This window comes from Lepisosteus oculatus, chromosome 7 (genome assembly GCF_040954835.1).
Source record: "Lepisosteus oculatus isolate fLepOcu1 chromosome 7, fLepOcu1.hap2, whole genome shotgun sequence".
Taxonomy (NCBI): domain Eukaryota; kingdom Metazoa; phylum Chordata; class Actinopteri; order Semionotiformes; family Lepisosteidae; genus Lepisosteus; species Lepisosteus oculatus.
In genome coordinates, this window is record NC_090702.1 from 44,267,451 (window position 1) to 44,290,337 (window position 22,887).

Consider the following 22,887-nt stretch of genomic DNA (forward strand, 5'->3'; position numbering starts at 1 on the left):
CTTAGGGGACTGAATGTTTTTTTCTTATAATTTAATGTTTCTTTTATTTCAGCGCATAACGCTAGCATACAGGCATTACTTTCATATTAACAATAATAACAATTTCTTACACTTATATAGTGCTTTTCTGGATACTCCACTCAAAGGGCTTTGAAGGTAACGGGGACTCTCCTCCACCACCACCAATGTGCAGCCCCACCTAGATGATGCAACAGCAGCCAAACCGCGCCATTACTCTCACCACACACCCGCTATCAGTCGGGAGGAGAACAGAGTAATGAAGCCAATTCATAGATGGGGATGATAAGAAGGTCATAACTGGAAAAGGCCAGGTGGAATTGTGGCCAGGACACTGGGGAAGCACCCCTAATCTGGTACCACAGAGAGTGCGGAGCTTGGTTTTATGTCTCATCGGCACCTTTATTTGTAGTAGTGTCCCCCTCACAACACTAAGGACCCACACAGACCGTAGGGTGACTATGCCTTTACTACAGAGAGCAATGCAGGTCGGGGGATGTACTGTAAATTCACCAGATGAAGATGCACAAGCGGGTGCCTGCATTTGCTCTCCTACTACACAGCCAGGTGTGAACAGGTGATTTAGTAAGCGAACAGCTGGTTGGGACAAGATGGCAGCTCTTGTCTGAAATGCAGTCCCCGGAAAGATATGGATAATGACTTGCTGTCTTTAGACACTTGAGAAGTCAAATGGCTGTGTGACATTTAAAACCTGGAAGCTGAGGCTCCCGAGACTGTTAGTCTTGATCTGTTGTCCAAGAGGAGAGCAGATCCCCCATTCTGCACCTGCAGTAGTGGGAGAAAGGGAAGGAAGCATGCAGGCGCAGTGAAGTGTAAATTATAGGAAGTTTGTTATTTCTGGAAAAGAGTTTATGAGAAGAGTTCCTGACCTTAGGTAGTGAAGGAAAGCTTTTTTTTAATAAGAGTTTTAGAGACCCGCCTATTGAAAAATCCTGTTATGGTCTCAGGTATGCCACAATTTGTAAAGAATCCATTAGCAAAAGAACAAAAAATACATTTTGGTAGGTTGAAATTTACTATTGCAAACTAAAAAGTGCTAATGGGTTTACTATTTAAACAACTTTTAAAAATATAATGCTTTAGGTGACTTAGAAGTGTCTCTTAGATTTTAGATAAAGTTTGTGACACTGGGAAGAGTAAACACTTCCAACTTCAAAGCAGTCATAGTATTTGCTGAGGTCTGGGGGCTCCCTGGAAAAGAAACAGTTGTAAAGTTTACCTTACTATACCTAGGCACGTTGTGGATTAATGATTGTCAAGGAGCAGTACAGACACACACATTATATGGGGAAAGGATGAAGGAAGAAACAAGAAGCAGGCAACAAGGAGAAGAGAGAGGAGTCCAGAGGAGTAGGAACTTGAAGCTTGCGCCTTCATGATCATCCAAACAAAACCTGACTGGAGCTAAGTATTTGAACCTTGTTAAGAGAAAGCGTGCTCTTCTGTGTTTTTAGGGAACCTGGGTTTCCTGGGTAAAAGACACCTCAGTTAGAAACCTCTTTCCTGCTTAGGGTGCATTTTTATGGATAGGGATATAGGCTCCCATTTATTTTGTGGCATCTGGGGTGCAGATAGAGAGATTTAACTGCAGGTTGCTTTATATTTAGTTAGAAGGCAGCTTTGCTTTTACAGTATGTGGCCTCTGTAGGATATTAAGAGTTAAATGCTTAATAGCAGTCTGGGGTTTTCTGGATGACTAGAATGTTAGGCCTCTGAAATGCCTTGTTTGTAAGTAACTTTTATGTTGTATGTTGTGTGTAGTGTAGTTTGTGTTTTGTAACACAATTATATCAGATGCTTGGGTATATTCTGGAAAAAGCACTTACAAATTAGGGATTATGAATAATTATTTTACTTATTGATTTAACAGCTTGGTCAAATCCTGATTTTCACCAGTTTCGTAACCCCCCATTTGTAACAACATATATCATACAAGTCCTATAAACCTCCTTTATGTTGTCATGACATTGTACGACTGGTTAGAGAGTGGCAGAAAATAATGCTACAGTGATGAGAATTTATAATACTCTTTCGTTATAAAGATTGAGGTCTGTGTGGTTCCAGAGAGCTGAAGCATAATAAATCTGGAATCTTTTAATCTAATCAACAGTATCAATTTAATATTGTTGCAATAAAAAAGATCCATTGTGGAGGCTGAAACTGGAGAACTGACACGCTTAACTACAAGATGAACACCTTGAGATAAGCGAAGAGAAATTAGAAGCAGGGAATGTAAGAACATGAAATATGGCTGACTTTATTCCTTTCGATAGCAAAAGTGGAGAAAACATCAGCAAGGGAGAATTTTACACAATTTAAACTCCTCTTCTGGTGCCCAGGCGGGTCCTTTAACTGAATTTTACACCGATTCAGCAATGTATAGTGGGGGATGAGTAAGACCTCTTTAGGCCTCAGGGAGAGAAATGAAAATGCAATTATGTCGTTCCTGAACCCCTACCCTCTCTGTTCTAACTGGATTTGCATTCTGCCTCGGATGTTCAGTTACAGAAGCACACACAAACGTTTCAAAACCAATTCTTGCAGAGCTGTGTTATCCAGCCCTCGGGGCATTCGGAAGCAAATAAATAAACAGCGTGTTCCTTTTCATGCAATGCATACTGTATACAGGGCTATATTTGAGATGTGTAGCTGCTTGTGTTTTTGAGTGAGTGAATTTGTTGTTGCCTTTGCATTTGAAAAAAAACATTTTGTTTTAAATTTTACTTTGGTAACATGTTTTTGGGTGTTGATGCGTCTTCTACAACCAAGTTCTGTATGCTGCATACAAAACTGTACTAAGGAAAAACTGTATTGCCTCTTCTGAAATACACAGAAATTCACTCTAGCAAAAACCAAGTATCTAAATAGCAAGATTTCATAAATTCTGCTGTGCAGGTGGGGATTACAAGGTGCCCTAGTGATTGTCATTAAACATATGAGTATAACTGAAATTAAAGGTCGCTTATAATAAGCATGCTAGATGAGATATATCACTTGAAAATCCTATTAATTTCCATTCTATATCCCTAGTCACCAGAATAAATTTCAAAATCTGAGATACAGCTAATGTCATATGCAGAGGTCCTTCAGGTTTCCTTCCAACATATTTAACAAAAAAAGGGTATCAAACAGTAAAGAACAGACACACTGACATATCTTCTGTATGCTACGAGGGCATAAGGTGTTTTTACTGGATCATTTAGTACAGTGATCCACAGCCCTGTAGGTTTTACATAGAACTCAAACTCCACAACGACTAAAGACTTGGAAACAGCTGTAATTAAGACCAATTAAGTCAGTAATGGATTCAGTTAGGTCATTAAGTGCTCAGGTAGAATGAAAAACCAAAAGACCCTGTGGCTTTTCAGGGCCACGTTCACTGATTTACTACATTCTGGCTCACATCATGCACTGAAAAGTCAAGAATAAGAATTTTGAAACGTGTCAAATTTATACTGGGAAACTCCAAACCCCCAAAATTCAAATTTGACTTTCTGTACATTGTTTTTTACTAAATTAAGAGAATCAGTAAAATTAAACAAAAGTTACTGTTAAAAGCTTATACTGTTCCTAATGCAGTGTATATACAGTACTCTATTAAGAACTGTACGACATTCTAGAGAAAACACACCAAACACAATGTTGCAATTTCATACAGCAGTTGGCATTTCAGTAAAACAGAAAACCTTGGGGCAACCAATCTAGCAATAAAATACAATAGACATATGTTTTACTGGATTTTCTTTTCATACGGAAAAATCGAACACATTTTTCACTGTATGTATACTTTAAGTTTTTACTTTGGTTGGAAACTCAGGAAAGGATTGTTTACTGTATGTTAACGGTAAGGCCCAAATGGGTGTATGTTTAAATCTGATATTACCCAGCTACTTATTTCTTTCTTTTGCATACTTTCAAGACACCCTGAAGGAGTTTGATTAAATTTATAATCCAGGTCAAGTGTTGTATTTGAATAAAAAGGTGTAACTGTAAATAAAACGGGCTACTTAAAAATCTAATAAGGCCAAGGTAGGTGGAGTAATTTCTAGTGTGAATAGCTATTTATGATGTTTGTTTCAGATTGCATAGCCAGAGGTGGATTCTAAAAATGTTTTATAATCAGAATCAGTCATTTTGTGCATGTGTGAGCTGACAAATCCTTTCATATGCAGTCAGTACCATTGGAAGGACCAAGTATTGTCAAATGCATTTAAGAGACTTTTGCAGCCCAATGGCAGTACTATAGGCACAATGAATGTAATATATGGAAATGCACTTGATCTGTTTGTAGCACTTTCTATTTGGAAATACGTGAACTGTGTGTGATTGTATTAAGCATCCTACTTATATCACTGATAATTAATGATCTGCAGTAGAATATATTTTCAAAGAAGCATAGTGATAGCGCTGTAAAAAGCAAGGGAGAAGATCAGACACAGGAAGGAGGCGATTTAATATCAGTGGTCTAGAGAATTTGGTAATTTCTAGAGACAGAGCCTGCTAGAAACAATATCTGACTAAACAGCCTTCTCTATTAAAGCCACCTGTGATGTGATTGCTGGAAACAGAAAAGTAGATACACAGTATGGACAGAACGACAGCAGGAAAATGAACAGAAGAAAAGACCATCCTCCCCAGTTCTTTACTGACTGACCTGAGTCCCACATTGTACTCAGAATGCATTTTCTGATATAAATATGGCATTAACAAAAGAGATGATAATTTCAACATTTAATCCCATAGGCAGGTACAATGGGCTTTGAGTTTTTAATCATATTTGATATTTGTATCTTTCTTTTATCCTGAATAGGAGTGCAGATAATTATGTCTACTGTGTAATACACTTTTAATTTCAAATAAAATCAAGATTATTTGAAATAAAATCAAGATAACTTTAAATGGAAAAAGATACTTTTTTCTTTGATATTAAGGTCAATTTAAACATTATTGTCCTTGTTCAAATTCCAAAGTAAAAACAAAAGTGGACACAATATCATTGCTGTTCCCAAAACATTTTCCATGATATCTGGTATTTTGTAATGATAGACTGGTATCTTTCTTAAAGCAAGTATTTATTTAGCTTTAATTATATTGGTAGCCAGAAATGTACAATTAGCTGCCTAATCATGTTGATTAATGAATGGGTTTCTTGACAGAGAACAACTGTCATGTGGCTCTGTCAGACACAGTTCATGAATTAACACAAGAAAAGTGTTTTTAGAGTGTCAGTTAATAACACTAAAAAAGGCATTTTACATAATATATGCTACAGTGGCATAATAGTATCTCATATATAATCTATAATGATATATACTAATATGGTCATTTTAGAAATATATTAAACATTCTAATGTTCTGACTCATATGTCCATATGAGAACATGGTTCAGAAAGTCACTACTGGATACAATGAAAGGTTTATAACAGTGCCATACACTGCATAAAGCTAGATAAAAAGAGTTTAAAATATTTAAATTTCAATCATTTACACATAGTTCATGTATGATTCCATATTATTAGGAAATAATTCAAAGAGCTTTACCCCAGGTTAATATTTCAAATGTTTTTCATCACAGCCACCCTACAATGGACTGGTACCCTGCACAGGGTGTATCTTGCCTTGTGCCCAATGCTTTCCAGAATAGGTTCTGGGTCACTCTACCCTGAACTGGATAATCAATTAGTGAAAATGATGGTGATTATTAAAACCATTTTTTGGGGGAAGTGCAGTTAAAACCAAGAACAAGAGGCACTTTTTTACATTAATAGAGTTAAGAGAACAAACTACTTACTGTACGGTAACTATGTCGAGCAAGCTGATATCCTGACTTTTTTTTTAAAGAAACGTAGAATAACCTATTTAATAACCTACAGTAGATGGACCAAATGGCCTCTTATTGTTTGTAACCTTTTTAGAATTTTATAATCTGAGGTTAAACTTTTGCATGTACTACGTACGTCTAGTTCTGGGTATTACCCTTGCTGTTTTTTTTTAAAACACCATTTTTCACTGTCAAAATACAAAGATTTTTCAACACCCACAACTGCAGAAGTCATATAAAATATAATTACCCCTTAACTTTAAAGTCATTTCAATAGAAAAGCCTCATTCTACTTTTTCGAATGCTTTTCTTTACCTTGCAGCTATTGATTCATATACCATTATAAAGTTCTAAGTGTGTAACAGCATGACAAGTAAATTAATGGAACTAAGTTATACTGTGATCTACTAGTCTGTTACAGTGGATAAAAACAACAGTACATAATTTATTCAGCACGTCTTGGATTCTAAGAAAGTGTTCAACGTAGATGATTCAGCCCCAGTATTGTAAGGATACTTTACACCACCAGCAATGTTGTTTCTGTTAGGTTTCCAATTTTGCACTATATGACAGAATTATGAACATGGCTTACTGAACAGCCTTTATGTTCCTTTACAGTTTCCTTTTAAAAAACTTTTTTAACTTAAAAACTGAAAAAAAAAATAGGTTAGTACATCTATGATATTCAGAATGTAGTCTGAAGCAAAAAAAAAAAGAGTTGTTATCCATCCCTCCACAATTAACTACCATCTAGAGACACAAAAGGCTCACAAGCACAGCAGCGTCCTGCTAAACTCTCAGCAGGACTGAGTCAGAATGGCCATCTTGAGAACCTGCCTCTCCATTTTGCTTCATATGCTGACATACATTTGGAAATGCTTCTTACCAAAACAACTGTGCTTTTTAGTAACCCTGCTGGCTTCCTGGTAACCTAAACCAACAATACAACTGTGGAGAAACCACAGGGGCCTTAATGAGTTGAAATTCAACCTATGCCCAACACAACTCTAATCTACTTAATGCAAAGTGCTATCCTTCACTATGGCACCAGTCCTGCTATCAAAAATTCGTTAGGGAACATGTGCATTTACTTCTGGAACAGCAGGACATTTACAATCGACCAGCCATCATGTTCAGCTGTTCTTCCATTTTTAGTTTTATTTTTGGAACCTTTCTTCTAAAACCCATACATGCAAACTGCTGTTTAATTTAAAACTGGACTCTGCCATGGTCATTAATGCCTTTTTTTTTCTCGTTTTGCTGCAAACCACGGGGTTCATAAAGCCTCGGAACACTCAACTGTAGGATTGTGTTTACCCTGCCTGCATGTCCATTAGCACATCTCTGTCTGTTCTGTGATTCCGATGTTTATGTGAATCAAATAATGGGACCACAATCGATTTTAGCTGTACCAAGATACTGGGCCCAATCTTTTATCACGATGGAAACCTTATATGAAACAGAAATCCCACTCTAATGTGTCGGTCAAAACTGAAGATTAGTCTAAGGCACAACAACAATTTATTCACTTCAGTCCTGAAAATGTTACGTCATAATTTCTGCAGTTTTAACAGAAACAGTAATCAATGTCATTATCAATATCTACTGCTTGCCACCAGACCAACAGGTGGCACAGTGGCACAGTGGTCACCATTGCTGCCTCACAGCACTGAAGCCCTGGATTTGATCCCGGACCTGGGGTGCTATCTGCATGGAGTTTGTACAGTATGTTCCTCTCTTGTTCGGTTGTTTTCCTCCCACAGTCCAAATACAGTAGGTTGAATTTCAGTTCATTAAGGCACCAGTCTGAGGACAGAGGCCAGATTCACTGTACAGCATGGCAGCACAGGGAGAAGAGAAGAGAGAGATCAAACAACCGAAGGACGGACTCAAAGACTTAAGAGTGTGATTTTTTTTTTATTATTATTATTTTGTATTGAAGAGTCTCCCAAGAGTTTCCAACTGCTTGGTAGAAGTTTCAGAGAGACTTGTTTTCTAATTTTATAAGCTCATCGAATTTTATTGTAGCGGGACTGAAGAAGTTAGAATCTTAAAGGCTTGAATTATTGTTTGGTGAGGTATTTGACTATTTTAGTATTTTCCCACACAATGTACATAAAAGAGCACTAGTCATAGAGCCCAGAGATGTAAAATTATAATAGACTGGATTTTGGTTCTCCCATGATGCCCAATTGCTTTAGCAGCTGTAGGTTTGTCAGCGAGTAAATGAATTCCCTGGTCAATCGTATTTGCTTCCTAGTGAATTCAAGTTCTGATGTTTTCACTGCAACCTTCACAGCCAGTACTGTACAGTATATTTATTCTTTTCCTGGTCTGCAGCAACATTTCAGAAGAACTTAAACAAGAATACTTGAGACACACAAATTCACAATGTCTCATTTTCTTATCATGTGCATGTTGCCCCTCTGTTTTGTTCTAGAATAAATCTAGAATGCTCTACTAATGCTTGACATGATATGAACTCTTAAATGTCATTTAGGAGTTAATGACATATGAAGCTGTGTCACAGAGTGCTTTTTTTTTCTTTCTTTTGATGAATATGAAATACTCCAATATTCCCCTGTAACCTGCTGGTATGTTTGAGGGTATGTGGTACGAATGGTGTGAATGATACTTACCTTTTTTTGTTTCCCTAAAATCAGGTGTGCAGAGAGTACTCCTGTGAGGGTTTTTGTTTGTTATCCCTATTTGATGGCAATAAATCCAGTTTTGTTTGCATTTGAAGACGCTCTTTGGGAGTTTCTTTTCTTTTGAGCCAAACCTGGTGGCTTGGCAGGTGACTTAGTTACTTAGTGTACAGGAGTAGTTTACAACAGATCCAAGAAAGGCAGCCGTGTCCTTGATGCATTATGGGAACTAGGCAGACAGGGGCAAAATGAAACTAATTCAGGGTAAAAAAGGGGTGTTTAGGTAGAGAATCTTTGCATGTTCCTTGACATTCACCTACAATGTGGATAATTAATAAAAATGATTTACAAAATGTTAATATGTAAATATTAATATTCATGTTTTAGCACCAAAAAAGGGTATGATATTCTTTCTTTCAAGAAGCATGTTTTTGCATGATACCTTATTTAATACTCTAAAATTGGACATTATTTGCAACATTTCCTACAGACATTACACAACATTCCCAAAAAGTCTTAATTTGACAGGGGAATCGATGAGAACATGTTTTGTATCTGAAATAACCCAGAGTACCTTAAATAAATATGTATCCATATGGATCCAAGGATGAAGACCTACTAGACACAAAAGGCTAAAGATATTGTTAATAAACATTTGGAGTCCACTGTACTGTAAACCCATGGTGATCATGTTTTCTAGTTAAATAATATACAAAAGGAGCTTACTATTTCAATTCTGTTTATTGTATTGTTTTCAATTATTATATATGTGTCTCTTGTTAATTGTTTAACTGAAAAATCCCTAGAGATGATATATCATGAAAGACATTATTACAACTTTGTCCCATAGCATCCAAGATTAGTAACTAATAAGTGAAGGGAATAAGTACAATTACTTTGCAATTAAATTTGAGAATCTCTTATATTATCAATGCTGCTTGAAGAAGATTTGATGTATTAATAGAGAGGACAAATCATTGACAGCATCAGTGTTCTCTCACAAGCAGGTGCCACAAGCACTGAAACTATCGGCACACTTGGACTGAACATGTTGTCTGGATGTCAGACTCCAAACTTCCAAAGATAGCTCCCTTCTCCCAGCTTAGCCAAGGCAATTGCACCAGAGGAGTGCAAACAAGGCATTTCAAAGATACAGTAGAAGCTAACATGAAGAAGTACAACATCAATATCAACTCCTGAGAGATGTGACCTTTGTCTGAAGAGCATGGAGCTCACCATGACTGGATTGCACGATACACAACCTGATATCTCCCGACAAAACACCTGCTCAACTGGCCAGAGATCCTCTATTGTCCTTATCTTTCACCTTTGGGTTAATGAAAGACAGTCATCCTTGACTGCAACAGACAGCCAATGCACGGCATCTGACATAAAGCTAATTGTGAGACCTCTGCATTCACATCTTTCATAATTGTTATATATTTGATAAATTATCTTAGCTTTTTTAATTTAATTCTGAATGTTTTAATACCGGCATTATATTGGAATGTGGTGAATACATAAAAAATAAAAGAAGGAAACACATTAGTCAACCTTTGTTATATTACCCTAATTTTTCATCTTACTAGACCTGGGAACCAAATTATCTATCATATATTCAAAGTTTGACAGATTGATGGCTGTGAGGCTGTGACATGTCTGTTCTAAAGCAAGATGCATTAAAATAATCATATTGTGTAGAAGCAAATGTAATAACCCTTTGAATAATGTGTAGCCCTTCTCTAAAAAGTAACAGGCACATAATACAAACTTTAACTAAAATGCTAAATAAAGACCATACATAATCAGACTGATGTGGAAAATACATGCAGTAAAATGTTTGTTTCATTTATCATATCTTGAAGAATGAAGCTAATGAAGGTTAACTGAGGATTGAGGTGCAGAAGCCACTGCCCTGTGGTGCCTCTAATGACTTTGTCTGGGTCAGTTATTGCCTTTACAGCTTGATATTCAAATCATACGAAAATGCTAAACAGTGCTTATAGAACTCTCAGTGGTAGCTTAATTGTACTTCACAAATAAGGTGTGGAACCCTGAACCCACATACAGCATGTAGGGTTGCCAGCAATTACTTTAATGTTAAATTAATCAATTTTACTTTATGAAATTGGTCCAGATCTTCATTACTCAACACCCAATTTACAGTACGTACTGACCCTACAGTAAATGTTCTGGGACACCTGAAAGAAAATACACAACTGGCAACATCAGAGTTTTATCAGAATTTTGACACTTGACAAAAGACATTTTAAGCACATATGCTGATAATGTTTTTAAGCACCAAAACATCTACAGTGAAATATTTTTTCTTCTAATTGCAGAACTGATTATGGTCTCCCTGCAACAGATGAAGTATAATTAAGATGCAGCATCCATCTGGGTGCTGCTATTTCACTGGTAGATGAAGTGGGTCCACTCCATTATGTGAAGCACTTTGGGATTCTTTGAGTTAAAAAGCTCTATATGGATGCAATTAATTGTTATTAAGAAACAAAGGCATTGAAATGATGTAACCTGAGTGCCTAACTATACTCAATAATTGAATACAGAGAGCTGCTCCAGCAGTGTAAGATGGTGCACATAACTGTATGAGTCGTGCTTTTGGCCAGAAACTGACATAGAGCTGTGCCATATGGGACCTGTAAAATTAAGCCATGTCAGACATCTTCATTATGGTTATTCCACAGCACCTCCTAAATGGCTCCACTGTTAAAGGCCATTGCCAGAGCCCAGACTGAGCTCTGTAATCAAGCTTGGGTTGTGTCACCAGCTGACTACGAGCAGGATTAGCTAAGGGTTGTCTCTGCTCTGGGCTCTGTCCCCTCGGCCCTTGCAGGGTTGCAGTGCTGTTGGTGATAGATGTAGCTCTCCTTCAATCAGTGCTGAGACTCCAGTACGGGGACGTAGCTCCTGCGACAGGTTAAATGCCAAGCACCACAAAGGGGATGGGTAAAATGTTTCTGCCTAGACTTTATTCACCCCCGTGTGCAGGTGCTGGACAAAATGCGCAACTGTCATATCCATATCTTGAGATTTGAATTAAAAAAAGAACTTTAAAATTAGCTTGAATAAATGTTGAAAGAAATGCAGTTCACCTTGGTATTTACCCGAGAATGACCATGCACACGTGTACTGTAGCTGCACTTTAGTTATCCTCTTTTAATAATGGTACACACCAAGACGAGGAACGCATGCCTAGATTACACTAAGAATTGTAAATAATGAAAAATAAAATGCGCTTGAGCTCTTTGTTACTATTCTGGGGACATAATCTTTTCACATTCTGCAGACGAAAAAAATGATGTCTCAGTAAAGGATTCCTACCCGGAATGCTATTATCTGGTACTCACTGCTTTGACAGGATAAAATAAATTATCTGTGCAGAGACGAGGTAAATTACTATGCACATTCAGACACACAAAACAGATCTACTGAGAAACTCCTCTGTTGTGTTTTAATTAACTGCAGAAAATAAGAGGATTTATCAAGGCCAGCGGTTTATAATGAAATATTATTCAGGACCCTATTGACACAGGTTATATTTTTAATGCTTATCAACACTCATGTAACATTTTTCATCATAGATACTGAAACAGCTCCAATATGCCCTTGGCTTTAGAGACAGGCATGGAAAGGGAAATACAAAAGATAAAAAATTAAGGGGGGGGCACTTTGGTGCAGTGGTTAGCACTACTGCCTCACAGTGCTGAGGCCCTGGGCTCAGTTCCTTGGGTGCTATCTGTTCTCCATGTGTTTGCATGCGTTTCCTCCAAGTGCTCTAGTTTCCTCCCACAGTCCAAAGACATACTGGTAAGTTAATTGGCTTCTGGAAAAAGAGTGAGTGTGTGTGTGTTGGTGTCTGTGTATGCCTGTGATGGACTGGCGTCCTGTCCAGGGTGTATCCTGCCCTGCACTGTTGCTTGCTGGGATAGAGTCCAGCTCCTCCGTGACTCTGAATTGGATACAGTGGTTAGAAAATTGATGTATGGAAGAAATTAAGGGGACAGTAGAGGATATTCAAACTGCAAAACAGCTCCTCCTGTTCAGTTCTTTAAGCAATATCAGTTTGCACCACTGACCCATCCTAATCTTGTTTGAACTTTGAAAATGTGTTTCAGACCAGACTTGCTCCTCATTACATGCACAATCTCATTTTACAACACGGATAAGCCTCTAATGCTCACATCTTATTGTAGAAAGAAATATATTGCAGGAAGATATTTTTAGTAGGCTTGATCAAATACTAATATACCTCAAACTTTGCTTTCAATGCTCCCAGCATTTGCAAATGTACTGTACACAATTCCTAATGAACACAGGCATCTACTCAAAAATTCATGTTTATAAGGTAAGATCAGATACACAACATCACAAAATATCACAGATCAAACGATTATAGAAAAGGCAAACATATTTAAGGTACCTATAAGCACTCAAATTAATAAATCTTCAAGGTCAGATAGTATAAGATCAATTATACTTAAGGAAATAAGACATATTATTCAGAAGCTATTGATGCAATAGTATCCATGGACTGGAGAACTGCTAATTTAGTGCACATACATAAAAGGGTGACAAAAACTGAGACATACAATTTTACAATATGTATACAATTATACAATATGAACAGTCCTCACATTTGTAGTGTATAATTGTATGGAAACAAATAATTAGAACTAAACTAAAGAACCAAATCAATAATTAGATCTAATTCATAGGATTTTGTTAGCATGGATTTGGCAAAGGTACTGTAGGTCTTAAATTACTGATATAACTTTTTTTTTAGAATTTTTTGAATGAGTAAGCAAGAATAGTAATGGGAACACAGAACATGTGACATGGTTTTCAAAAGCATTAATAAAGTTCCTCATAAAAGATCAAGTTTATGGTTTGATAGAAAACAGTAAACATAAAGAGAGAGTGGAGTGATGTAATTAGTGGACTGCCACAGGGTATTGTATTGTATTAGAACCACTGCTCTTACTATTTTTATGTCAATGATCCAGATTCTGGTTTAGTTACAAACTAATCAAATATCCTTAAAATACAAAAATGGGAAGATTAGTAAACACTGTATTTTGATACATTTTAAGTCATTGCATGCATCTGTCAGATATCTTTAATGTAGGTAAGTTCTGAATACTATATTTTCTGGGAGAGAAAAAAACAAATACGAACTCACAAAAGGGGGCAATGCTGACCCCAATGTTGCTCAAGAAAAAGTCTTCAGTTTTGTTTAACACATAATTTATATTTTCTAGACAACAAAAAAGAAAAAAAGATACAGACGATATTAGGATATATAGTTAAAAATAGAATTGAAATGAAGCAATGTTACGATCATTGCATGAGCATTTAGCTTAATTTAGAATACTGTGTACTGTACATTTTTGGTCACCATGTTACAAAAAATACATTGTTGGTCTGTACTCAGTCCAAGGAACAACTACCAGACACATTCTGGGGCTTAAAGAAATGTCCAACACTGGAAGCACATTTAAATCTGGGAATGAGGGCTCTTCATTACACAGGAGTCTGTTATTGAGTGGAACAAGCTATCCAGGAATCTTGCTGAAGCTGAAACTCTTGGCTCTTTTCAAGAAATTGCTGGATGAGATCCTTGGATCAATTAGCTACTAACTACCAACTGGGCTGGAGTTCTATCCTTTCTTATATTCTTGTGAAAAAAAATGCATTTACTATTTTGTTTTAATCACACTGCTATTTATTGTACAAAGATTCCACCATATTAATTTAATATTTACATGTTGTTAAAAATATGGAAAACGCATTACCATGCACCATGTGAGCAAGAAGCAACACACGCTGCAGAACTATCATTAATAAAAAAATAATTTAATTCATAAAAATAAATACTCTAAGTATTGATGATGAATATTAATGGTCATAAAATGCCATCAACAACAGTGACAAAAGGCTCTTGTTTTGTTACTTGTTTTGCAAGACAGAAAAAATATACAGTAGTAGTATTATCCATTCATTTATGAGTGTTTCTGTTTTTTACTTGATTAACCTCTTTCTCAGTTTTTACATGGGAACATCGTTTGCAATTTTCCTTCAATAGGAACTGTGAATAATCACCCAGCAAAGACTTGGTCTTTGAAAGGAACTGACCATTTATATGCAATACAACACAATCAGCCGGGTAAATATAATAATTATTTAAAGCTAGCAGCCATATCACCCTGCAACTCACAACTGGCAACCCACTGAAGCTCAGCAGCTGTGAGCCTGGCCAGCACCTGGATGGGAGACCTCCTGAGAAAAACTATGGTTGCTGTTGGATAATGTATTAGAGGGGTCAGTAAGGAGTACTCACCCTGCGGTCTGTGTGGATCCTAATGCCCCATTATTAGTGATGGGGACACGTTATTGTAAAAGGGCGCTGTCCTTTGGATGAAATGTAAACCCAAGGTCCTGACTCTCTGTGGTCATTAAAAAATCCCAGGGGTTTCTTGAAAAGAGTATGGGTGTTACCCCAGCATCCTGGCCAAATTTCCCACTGGCCCTTACCAATCATGGCCTCCTAATAATCCCAACCTATGAAAAAACTTCATTACACTGTTCTCCTCCCCACAGATAGCTGGGTGAGTGTACTGGTGCACTATGGCTGCTGTTGCATCATCCAGATGGGGCTGCACATTAGTGGTGGTGGAGGAGAGTCCCCATGACCTGTAAAGCGCTTTGAGTGGAGTGTCCAGAAAAGCGCTATATAAGTGTAAGCAATTATTATTATTATTATTATTATTATAGATTATTATTTGAGATTACAATTATTGAACTTTGTGTGCTCATGCATGTGCAGATAAACACTGTACATACAAATAAAAGTTGTTTTTTAATCCATGTAAGTTTCATACACTTGTATTGTAAAAAAAAACATTTGTACAATGTTTAAATGTTAATACATTTTAATTGGATTGGATCTAGTATTTTCTAGCTAGAATGCCCTTATCACAGAGAGCAGAGACTCTAATTCCAATCCATTCTGGCTTCCCTCTGTAGTGGTAATGGATTGAAATGGCTACATATGTTAAAACAACTGATGCCCATATGACACACTGTAGGTTAGAGCAATCAACATAACTGACACTAATAATCACGTCTGTTGACAGTGCTAGGGCTGTATTACTGTGGCCTGTGAGCTGCCCTCTCCTCTCTCTGGAGAAGCCAACCCCAGGGCACGACTGAAACACACACTACCTGTACAGCAGAGGTGAGATGCTTAGACAGCAGCTGGCAGTTTCATGTATGCTGCAGTAATGATCACAGATCAACTGTGTGCAGCACCAAGAGCCTGGAAACTCTTTTGAAACTGAAGCCCTTGATGATGAAGGAAAAAAGTACATTTAATGCATGTGTTAGTAGCTGGTCAGAGCTAGTGGCAAAGAGCATGTTGTTGTTTAAATTTAAATGGTTTCCACAGTCACAGTTTGAGACAAGAATGAACTTAATCATATAAAATACACATTAAAATATAAAACATATATATAATATAGAAATGGTCTTAAGAAGACACAAACTACTTACTGTATTTCACTATAAAAAAAACCTTCTCTCTCTGTATAAATCAGTATAACAAAAACTACAGACTGAAATGTATTAGCATCGCTTTCTAAACAAAACAAATCCATTGGGTTACTCACAAAACTAAAAGCAAAACAACAATGTAAATATGAATACAGTTGAAGCTTTGCCCCACTATAGCGGACATCTTAAAAAATGATCATATTAGACTGAAAATTCATATTTCAAGGGATGAATATGTAAATGGAGGCAAAATAATGTTAAATAATTAATATAGTATTAATCTAATATATATATAAGATTACTTTAAAACACAATAAGCACAGAAAGAAAAAAATAACCTTGAGGTTATAAGGTTTTTCAATTTTGACTATTTAAGCTTAAATAAAAAAAAATCATCCTACTTTTATTAGTAGGAGCTTACTATTATTCTATTATCCTACAGTTTGTCTTCTCCAGTCCAGATTCAAACACTTCCTATTGGACATGCCCTCAAAGTTGTAAACAAAAACATCATGTAATTGTTCAGAATGCTTCTGTTACTCATGTGTCCACATTTATTCTTTAATATCTGATAACTCTTTAAGGATAAAACAAATACTGAACATACAGTATAAAGTGCAGGCTATAATGCATATGATACTATGTCTTATACAGTATATACACTATGGAATATCATTATTCGTTAACATGCCGAATGTGTCAGTATAGCGAAGTCCCTATCACTGTTTATCATGGTTCCCTTCCATAAAGGTATATCGATAACTAACATCTTAAAAGGGACAAAAAATCATTTAAAGAAATGATGAACCTCAGGGGTTGACTGAACTAGGGGGGCACTGAAAGTATGAGTATATGAGATAATCCGGCTTCAACACTTTTTATTGTATGGATTAAAGAAATCAGTGCCCAGCTGTCAATACAATAAACAGAAGAGACCAATTCCTGAATTACAGAACTGCCAATTTCACAAACTAGTTAGCACTTTCCACATCTCCTCTTGACGTACTGTACTAAAGATCCCTTAAATAAATAAGCACAAACTTTCCAAACCACATTCCCACGACAAAAATGGAAAAACGAAGGGACCTACAGTAGCTATATTTCATTATGAAGCACAAAAAATTCTCATGTGCCTTGACCAAAATGTTTCGTTTCTCTAGATTTATCTACAGCTGCTACAAAATCTTGTTTTGATGAAAAAGAAAATGATTGAGGAGAATTATAGTGAAATTTACAACTGCTTCACACTGCGAACCTTGCTTACCACTGGACTGTTAGTGTGTGCTCACTTTACGTACTACAGTATATATAAAACTTTGATTTCAATGTTGGGGCAAATTTAACCCGGAGACGATACACAGAATAGTAGAATACGTTTTTATTTACGGCATATCCTCCCACAAACCCACATTATTGTATAGTCATTTTGCAACAGAATGATGAAGTTATTTTTTCAGGTACTGTAAACCTTGAATGTGGTATTTACGTACAGTACATGGCTGAGTAACAAAATTATCAACTGCCTTCCAAGAATAATCCAATGAACCCAAGAGAGAATGTAGCACTGGCATTTGAAAAACCAGCTATTAGCTGAACCATTTTGGACCACACAACATTCAGTGAAAGCATTTTTGTAAGACCACCCGGGAGTATGTACTTCACAAGTACAACAATTCAAGCAGCACCCGATTCATTCATTCAATCTACTGTTGCTGCTTTTCCACTAAAGAGTGCAGACCTACACTCTGAGCTTTAAGGTTAAAGGGATCACCAACCAGCTGTGGGTCAATCTGGGAAGTACATTTTAATGTAACGGAATGTAGATTTCAATTCAATGCAATTCAATTGTTTTTTTTTCATGTTATTTTTAGGTAGTGCCCTCAGTGGAACATTTAATCATTGCAGAAAGCAAGCATACTGCACTTTCAGGAGTAAGTCTAAAAGTGGAAATTGCAGGGCAACTTAAAGAACCACTTACAGTATTGCAGACATCCTTTGCATATGCGGTATACTGTACAATACATAATAACAAAAACTGCAATTTTAAACTTTAAACTGCAAATCATCAATTGGATTGTGTCATAGTTCATAACTGGCCAAAAGCTAAAAATGAAGTACAAATCCAACTCTAAAGCTTTATTGGTCTGTTTTGGGAAAGATGTTGTCTATGCTATTTTTAAGTCCAGGAAAGAGCAGGTGCATGTAAACCAGAACATTTCTCTGCAAGTTCAAATCAGTTAACAATAATTTATATTAAATAAAAATGGAAAATTATAAAGAAGAATGTGATGTTGTAGGTACAATATATAATAATTGTATACAGTACATGTAAGTGTAATTGCATAAAAAAAACCTTAAATCAAATTAACAGATTTAAAGTACCATTAGTAAATATTTTAATAAACCGAGCATGGCCAGCATTTAAAATGGCAATTTTATGTTCTCTGTGTATCAGTTACATATTTCTGTGTTTTTTAACACAAAATATACAAACACTATTTACATATTTTTCTGTTTTCCAGAACACCATGAAAAATTTATTTTGTGTTCTCTATATTGTAACAGCCATTAGGTACAGTGTTGTTATATGCATTTAACAATCCCTTGTGAAGCTTTTAATTGCCCTATTCCCTTTGAAAAAAATACAATTAGAATAAAATGCCACTTTTCTGATCTTTGTCCTCCAATTTGGTATCCTAATTAATCTAACCTCTGCAGAAGACAACACACATACAGTATATACTCAACATTCATGGCTCATTAAGCTATCCATTCCTAACACAAATCTTCAGGTAACAAAAATCATGCAGTATTCTAAGTGTCATTTTGCACTGAATGAAGTTTTGAGAAACAGTGAAGGGAAGAATCTGTTAGTACTCGAGCAAACAGTTTTCTATGTGTCTGAGAAGAAAAATAAAACATCCCTCTTCTTCAGAAGTAAGAATTGATCGAAATGAGACATGAATTAGAGTGAAAACGATATACTGTACTACCTTGTCAGAAATCTGAGAGAGTGTATAATTTGTGAGCCACTGCCACTGCAGAGAATCAAGATGATTTTTTAACAATCTTTGACAAAATAATGAATATCCATACTATTAAAAAGGTCTTCAGACAACATCCCAGCACAAAAAATAATTCCTCAGTTTCTTCCTCATTTTTACATAACATTTATTATTTTGTATATAATACCATACCTTGACAAGCATAGTTAATATCTAAAAAACATTTTTAAATAACGGAAATGGGTGTATTTATATCTCGGATAATAAGTTCAGAATAAAAACCTAAACCTGTTCTAGATACAGCACCTGTCAAGAATAAAGAGGCAGTAACCCCACTGCTAGCAGCAAACATTAAGTCTCCAGGGCAAAGGTGATTCTACAACAGAATTCCCAACAGAATCATGTCACCACTTTGACTATTCTGTGACAGGAGCCTTCATGGCTTCTGAGTACCAATGTTCAGTGAAGGGGCATTTTTTTAATTTTTAGAATGATAGCCAATGCAGGCTCGCGCACATAATAGTTTGGTGACAAAAGGCACTGGACGTTCATTTAGGATGCACTCAAATGAATGCAATTGGTGAGCCTGAAAACCACTATTCATTGATATAATCGTCCATTCGCATAAGAATAAAGGGTACCCCAGTAAAAACACAGCCTCCAGTCCAATCACAGTCCTGGGACACTGAACATTGCATCAACCAGTTGAACATTTTTGTACAGTTATTCCATTTTATTTCAAATCATGATCTGAATATAATACTAGATTATCTGAATTAATATGATTCTAACAGAATACATAAAAGCTTTCAGTTTAACTGAAACTGGATGTAACTGTAGAGGCACATTAACAGGCAGCTAGGTACAAAATGCTTTATGAATTATACCTAAATACTTAATTTCACAAATAAAGTATCCACCATTTAAAGTTGGCTTAGTGTAGAGGGTAATGTAAATGTCCATTTTATATCAACTGTGACTATCATTTAATCCACTGTATTTCTTACATACAGAATAATAATTAAAATCTGTTTCATTACTGGATTTAATTAGAACTGGTTTCTTTATTTCATTGTTGCTGAGACTCCTCATCTCTTTGCACAATGAACAACTATTGTACTACTGGGACAAAGTAGTGGGTAAAATGAATTCTTGACACAATAGTTCCAAACACAAAGACTGTTTGAAGGATCCCATTTCAACCAATTAGGTATCTGTGTCTCTACTGCAACAGGTGCTCAGTATAAAAACAACTAATGGGCAGACTTCTGGAGCATTTGCTGTATATTCTTTCAACTGTAACATGGTTCTTTATTTTTGGTTCAAACCCCTCACACAATAGCATTTAGAACTGATATAGTCCTTCTAATGGCATTGGTATTTTTGTCCATTCAAAAACAAAATGTAATTTGTGTGATTGCTATAAGATAGTGTATGACTCACCTGGTTTTCAGACATGATGTACAGGTAGTGTTGATCTGCTGAAAAGGCCATGTCCCGCAAAATTGGACCATTTTCAACCACTTGAACTGTCTCATACTGCAAGGCACCATGGGAAGGTCCATCCACTCTGATCTGTTAAAAAAAGAGATCATTATAGTTCAAATTAGGTACCTATTACACTAATGCGTGCAACTGGTTCCATTAGAGTGCGGAAAGTTCAGCTCTGTATGGCAAAAAAGATTTGACCTTTAAGAGAAGTATCTGCACTGAATCATATTAGATCACTTCCGATATGACTATTATTGCCTTACACTGTAATAGCTTTAAGCTTTGGCAGCTCTTTGTTTCCAATATGGATTCAGACAATAATTTGTGACAAATAATTCCAACAAGTAAACATCTGTTCAGGTTTCATGTTTGTGTTCTCATATTGCACCTTACCAAAGTAGCTTCTGGGCACTGTGCCCTAATGGTCAGTTCAAACTCTCTTCTGATATTCCACCTCTTAACCTGTGTTATAAAGTATGCCAGATATAATCCTTAATTCCCACACATATACTTTTTGTGTTTAATTAGTCTGACTGACATTTTGAAGTTGATACCACTTTTCAGTATTTCACAATGAAGAAATAACATACTGTACTCATATGAATACTTACTATGACTTTAACTTTATTTCCTTGATGAAACATCTGTTTGCTACTTTTTTTGGAGCACAATGTAAGACAGATAGTACTCACAGGTATTACTAAACCATTTCTTTTCAGACCATACAGAAAAGATCTTGTTCCATGAAAGGAAGGAATTCCAAATAATCAGGCTCTGTATTTTCATGGAGCTTTTGCCTTTGATAGATCTCAAGCAATGGCACAGGTTCAGCATGAGACCCACGACTGGTTAGAGATCTGAATCTCAAAGTGAAACACTACCAAAGCTCAGAAACAAAAAAGAAAAACACTTTCAAAGAATATGTTTGAAAGCAAAAAAGAAAAAAGGGTAAAAAGAAAAATGCAGTACAAGATCATGCCTCATTCAACACTAGTTATCTTATCTCCCTAATCAGATAAGTAATTTGTGAAGTATTCCGTTACAACATGCCATATACATTTAGCAGTATCTGTATCAGTGAAATTAGATTAATAACATGGAACTATGCAGAGTCGAGACAGGCTTTGTGAACTTAATACTGAAGCAAGAAACCTAAGCAGGCAAAATCCAGCGCCACTTGGGATTTTAGGCAAGTGTTCTATACAGTTAAGAATATTACAACTCTGCTAAACAAATTACCTATGGAAACACATAACATCTATTAACATTAATGGGTCTCCACATGTTCTTAGCGATTAGACACAAAATCTGATAATGCTGGTGTTTTAACTCCTCACTGACTGCAGGAAGCATATAAATACTAAAGGTAAGGTATATACACGGAGGAAAAAAATAAGAAAAACAGTTTCCTAAGAGTGCAAAGTATTTTAAAATCTTAATAAAGTTATAGGGAGACAAACATATGACATGTCTATGACAAATGCAGAGGTCAGTTCAGTAGATCATACAGTAGATATAGTACAGTGCACCGTCGATCCTCTTTGGAAGCTGATTTAAATTCACTCACATAATACCACAACACCAGCATGAACCCCATCACGAACTTTAACACAACTGAGAACATTTCAAGTAAGCAAGTTACCACAACTCATTCTTTATTTTTCCCACTTCAATATACAGTAGATGAACCTGCTAGTGACTGTCAGTTATAGACACAATGCAAGCATGGTTCATGAGTCTCAGGATCACGGTGCAAATAATTATGGTTGCATTGGGATGCACACCCCTGTGGATTGTTGCAGTTGTAGCATTTGTATTGCATTTTCTGCTGTGCCATGCCGTGCATTGGTAAGCAGTAGTCAATCCAGACAGCAGGAAGTTCATCTTAGATGTCTATTATGGTATAAATGACTGACATTTCCAGTGCCTTGGAACCAAGACCATAAACAGTCGATGACCTACTGTGAGCCTATGAGACATTTAGCAGTGCAGCTGGATATCCTTTTGTCCTCCCATTATGAAACAGTCCTTTTATGTTCATTTAGACATGTCGTGTCTGCCACAGAACATGTCCTGTAGCCTTTCTTCTAAGCTCACTCTTTTTTTGACTTGCACACACTGTATAAGCTGCTGCAAGGAAGTAAATGCACTAAGCTGGCCATCTTTCAGCAGCTGAGAAGTTTTTCACTTTAAGAACTACTATGCCTCAATAGCCAGTACGACAGTGTACTACTCTTTCCCACACAAATCCATGCATGTACACAGTCTATACAAACACACAATGGCATTATTTGTAATGGGATTAGAAATT

At 36.3% G+C, this 22,887-nt stretch overlaps 1 protein-coding gene across 3 annotated transcripts in view; it reads right to left on the minus strand.

Annotated features, from left to right (window-relative positions):
• Positions 1-22,887, minus strand: part of plxna4 (plexin A4) — a 341,756-nt gene that overhangs the window by 157,750 nt on the left and 161,119 nt on the right. For all 3 annotated transcript variants that reach the window (XM_015352424.2, XM_069192541.1, XM_069192542.1), the window contains one exon: positions 20,529-20,660. In XM_015352424.2, coding sequence (XP_015207910.2) covers positions 20,529-20,660 — 132 coding nt within the window. The remainder of the gene's footprint in view (positions 1-20,528; positions 20,661-22,887) is intronic.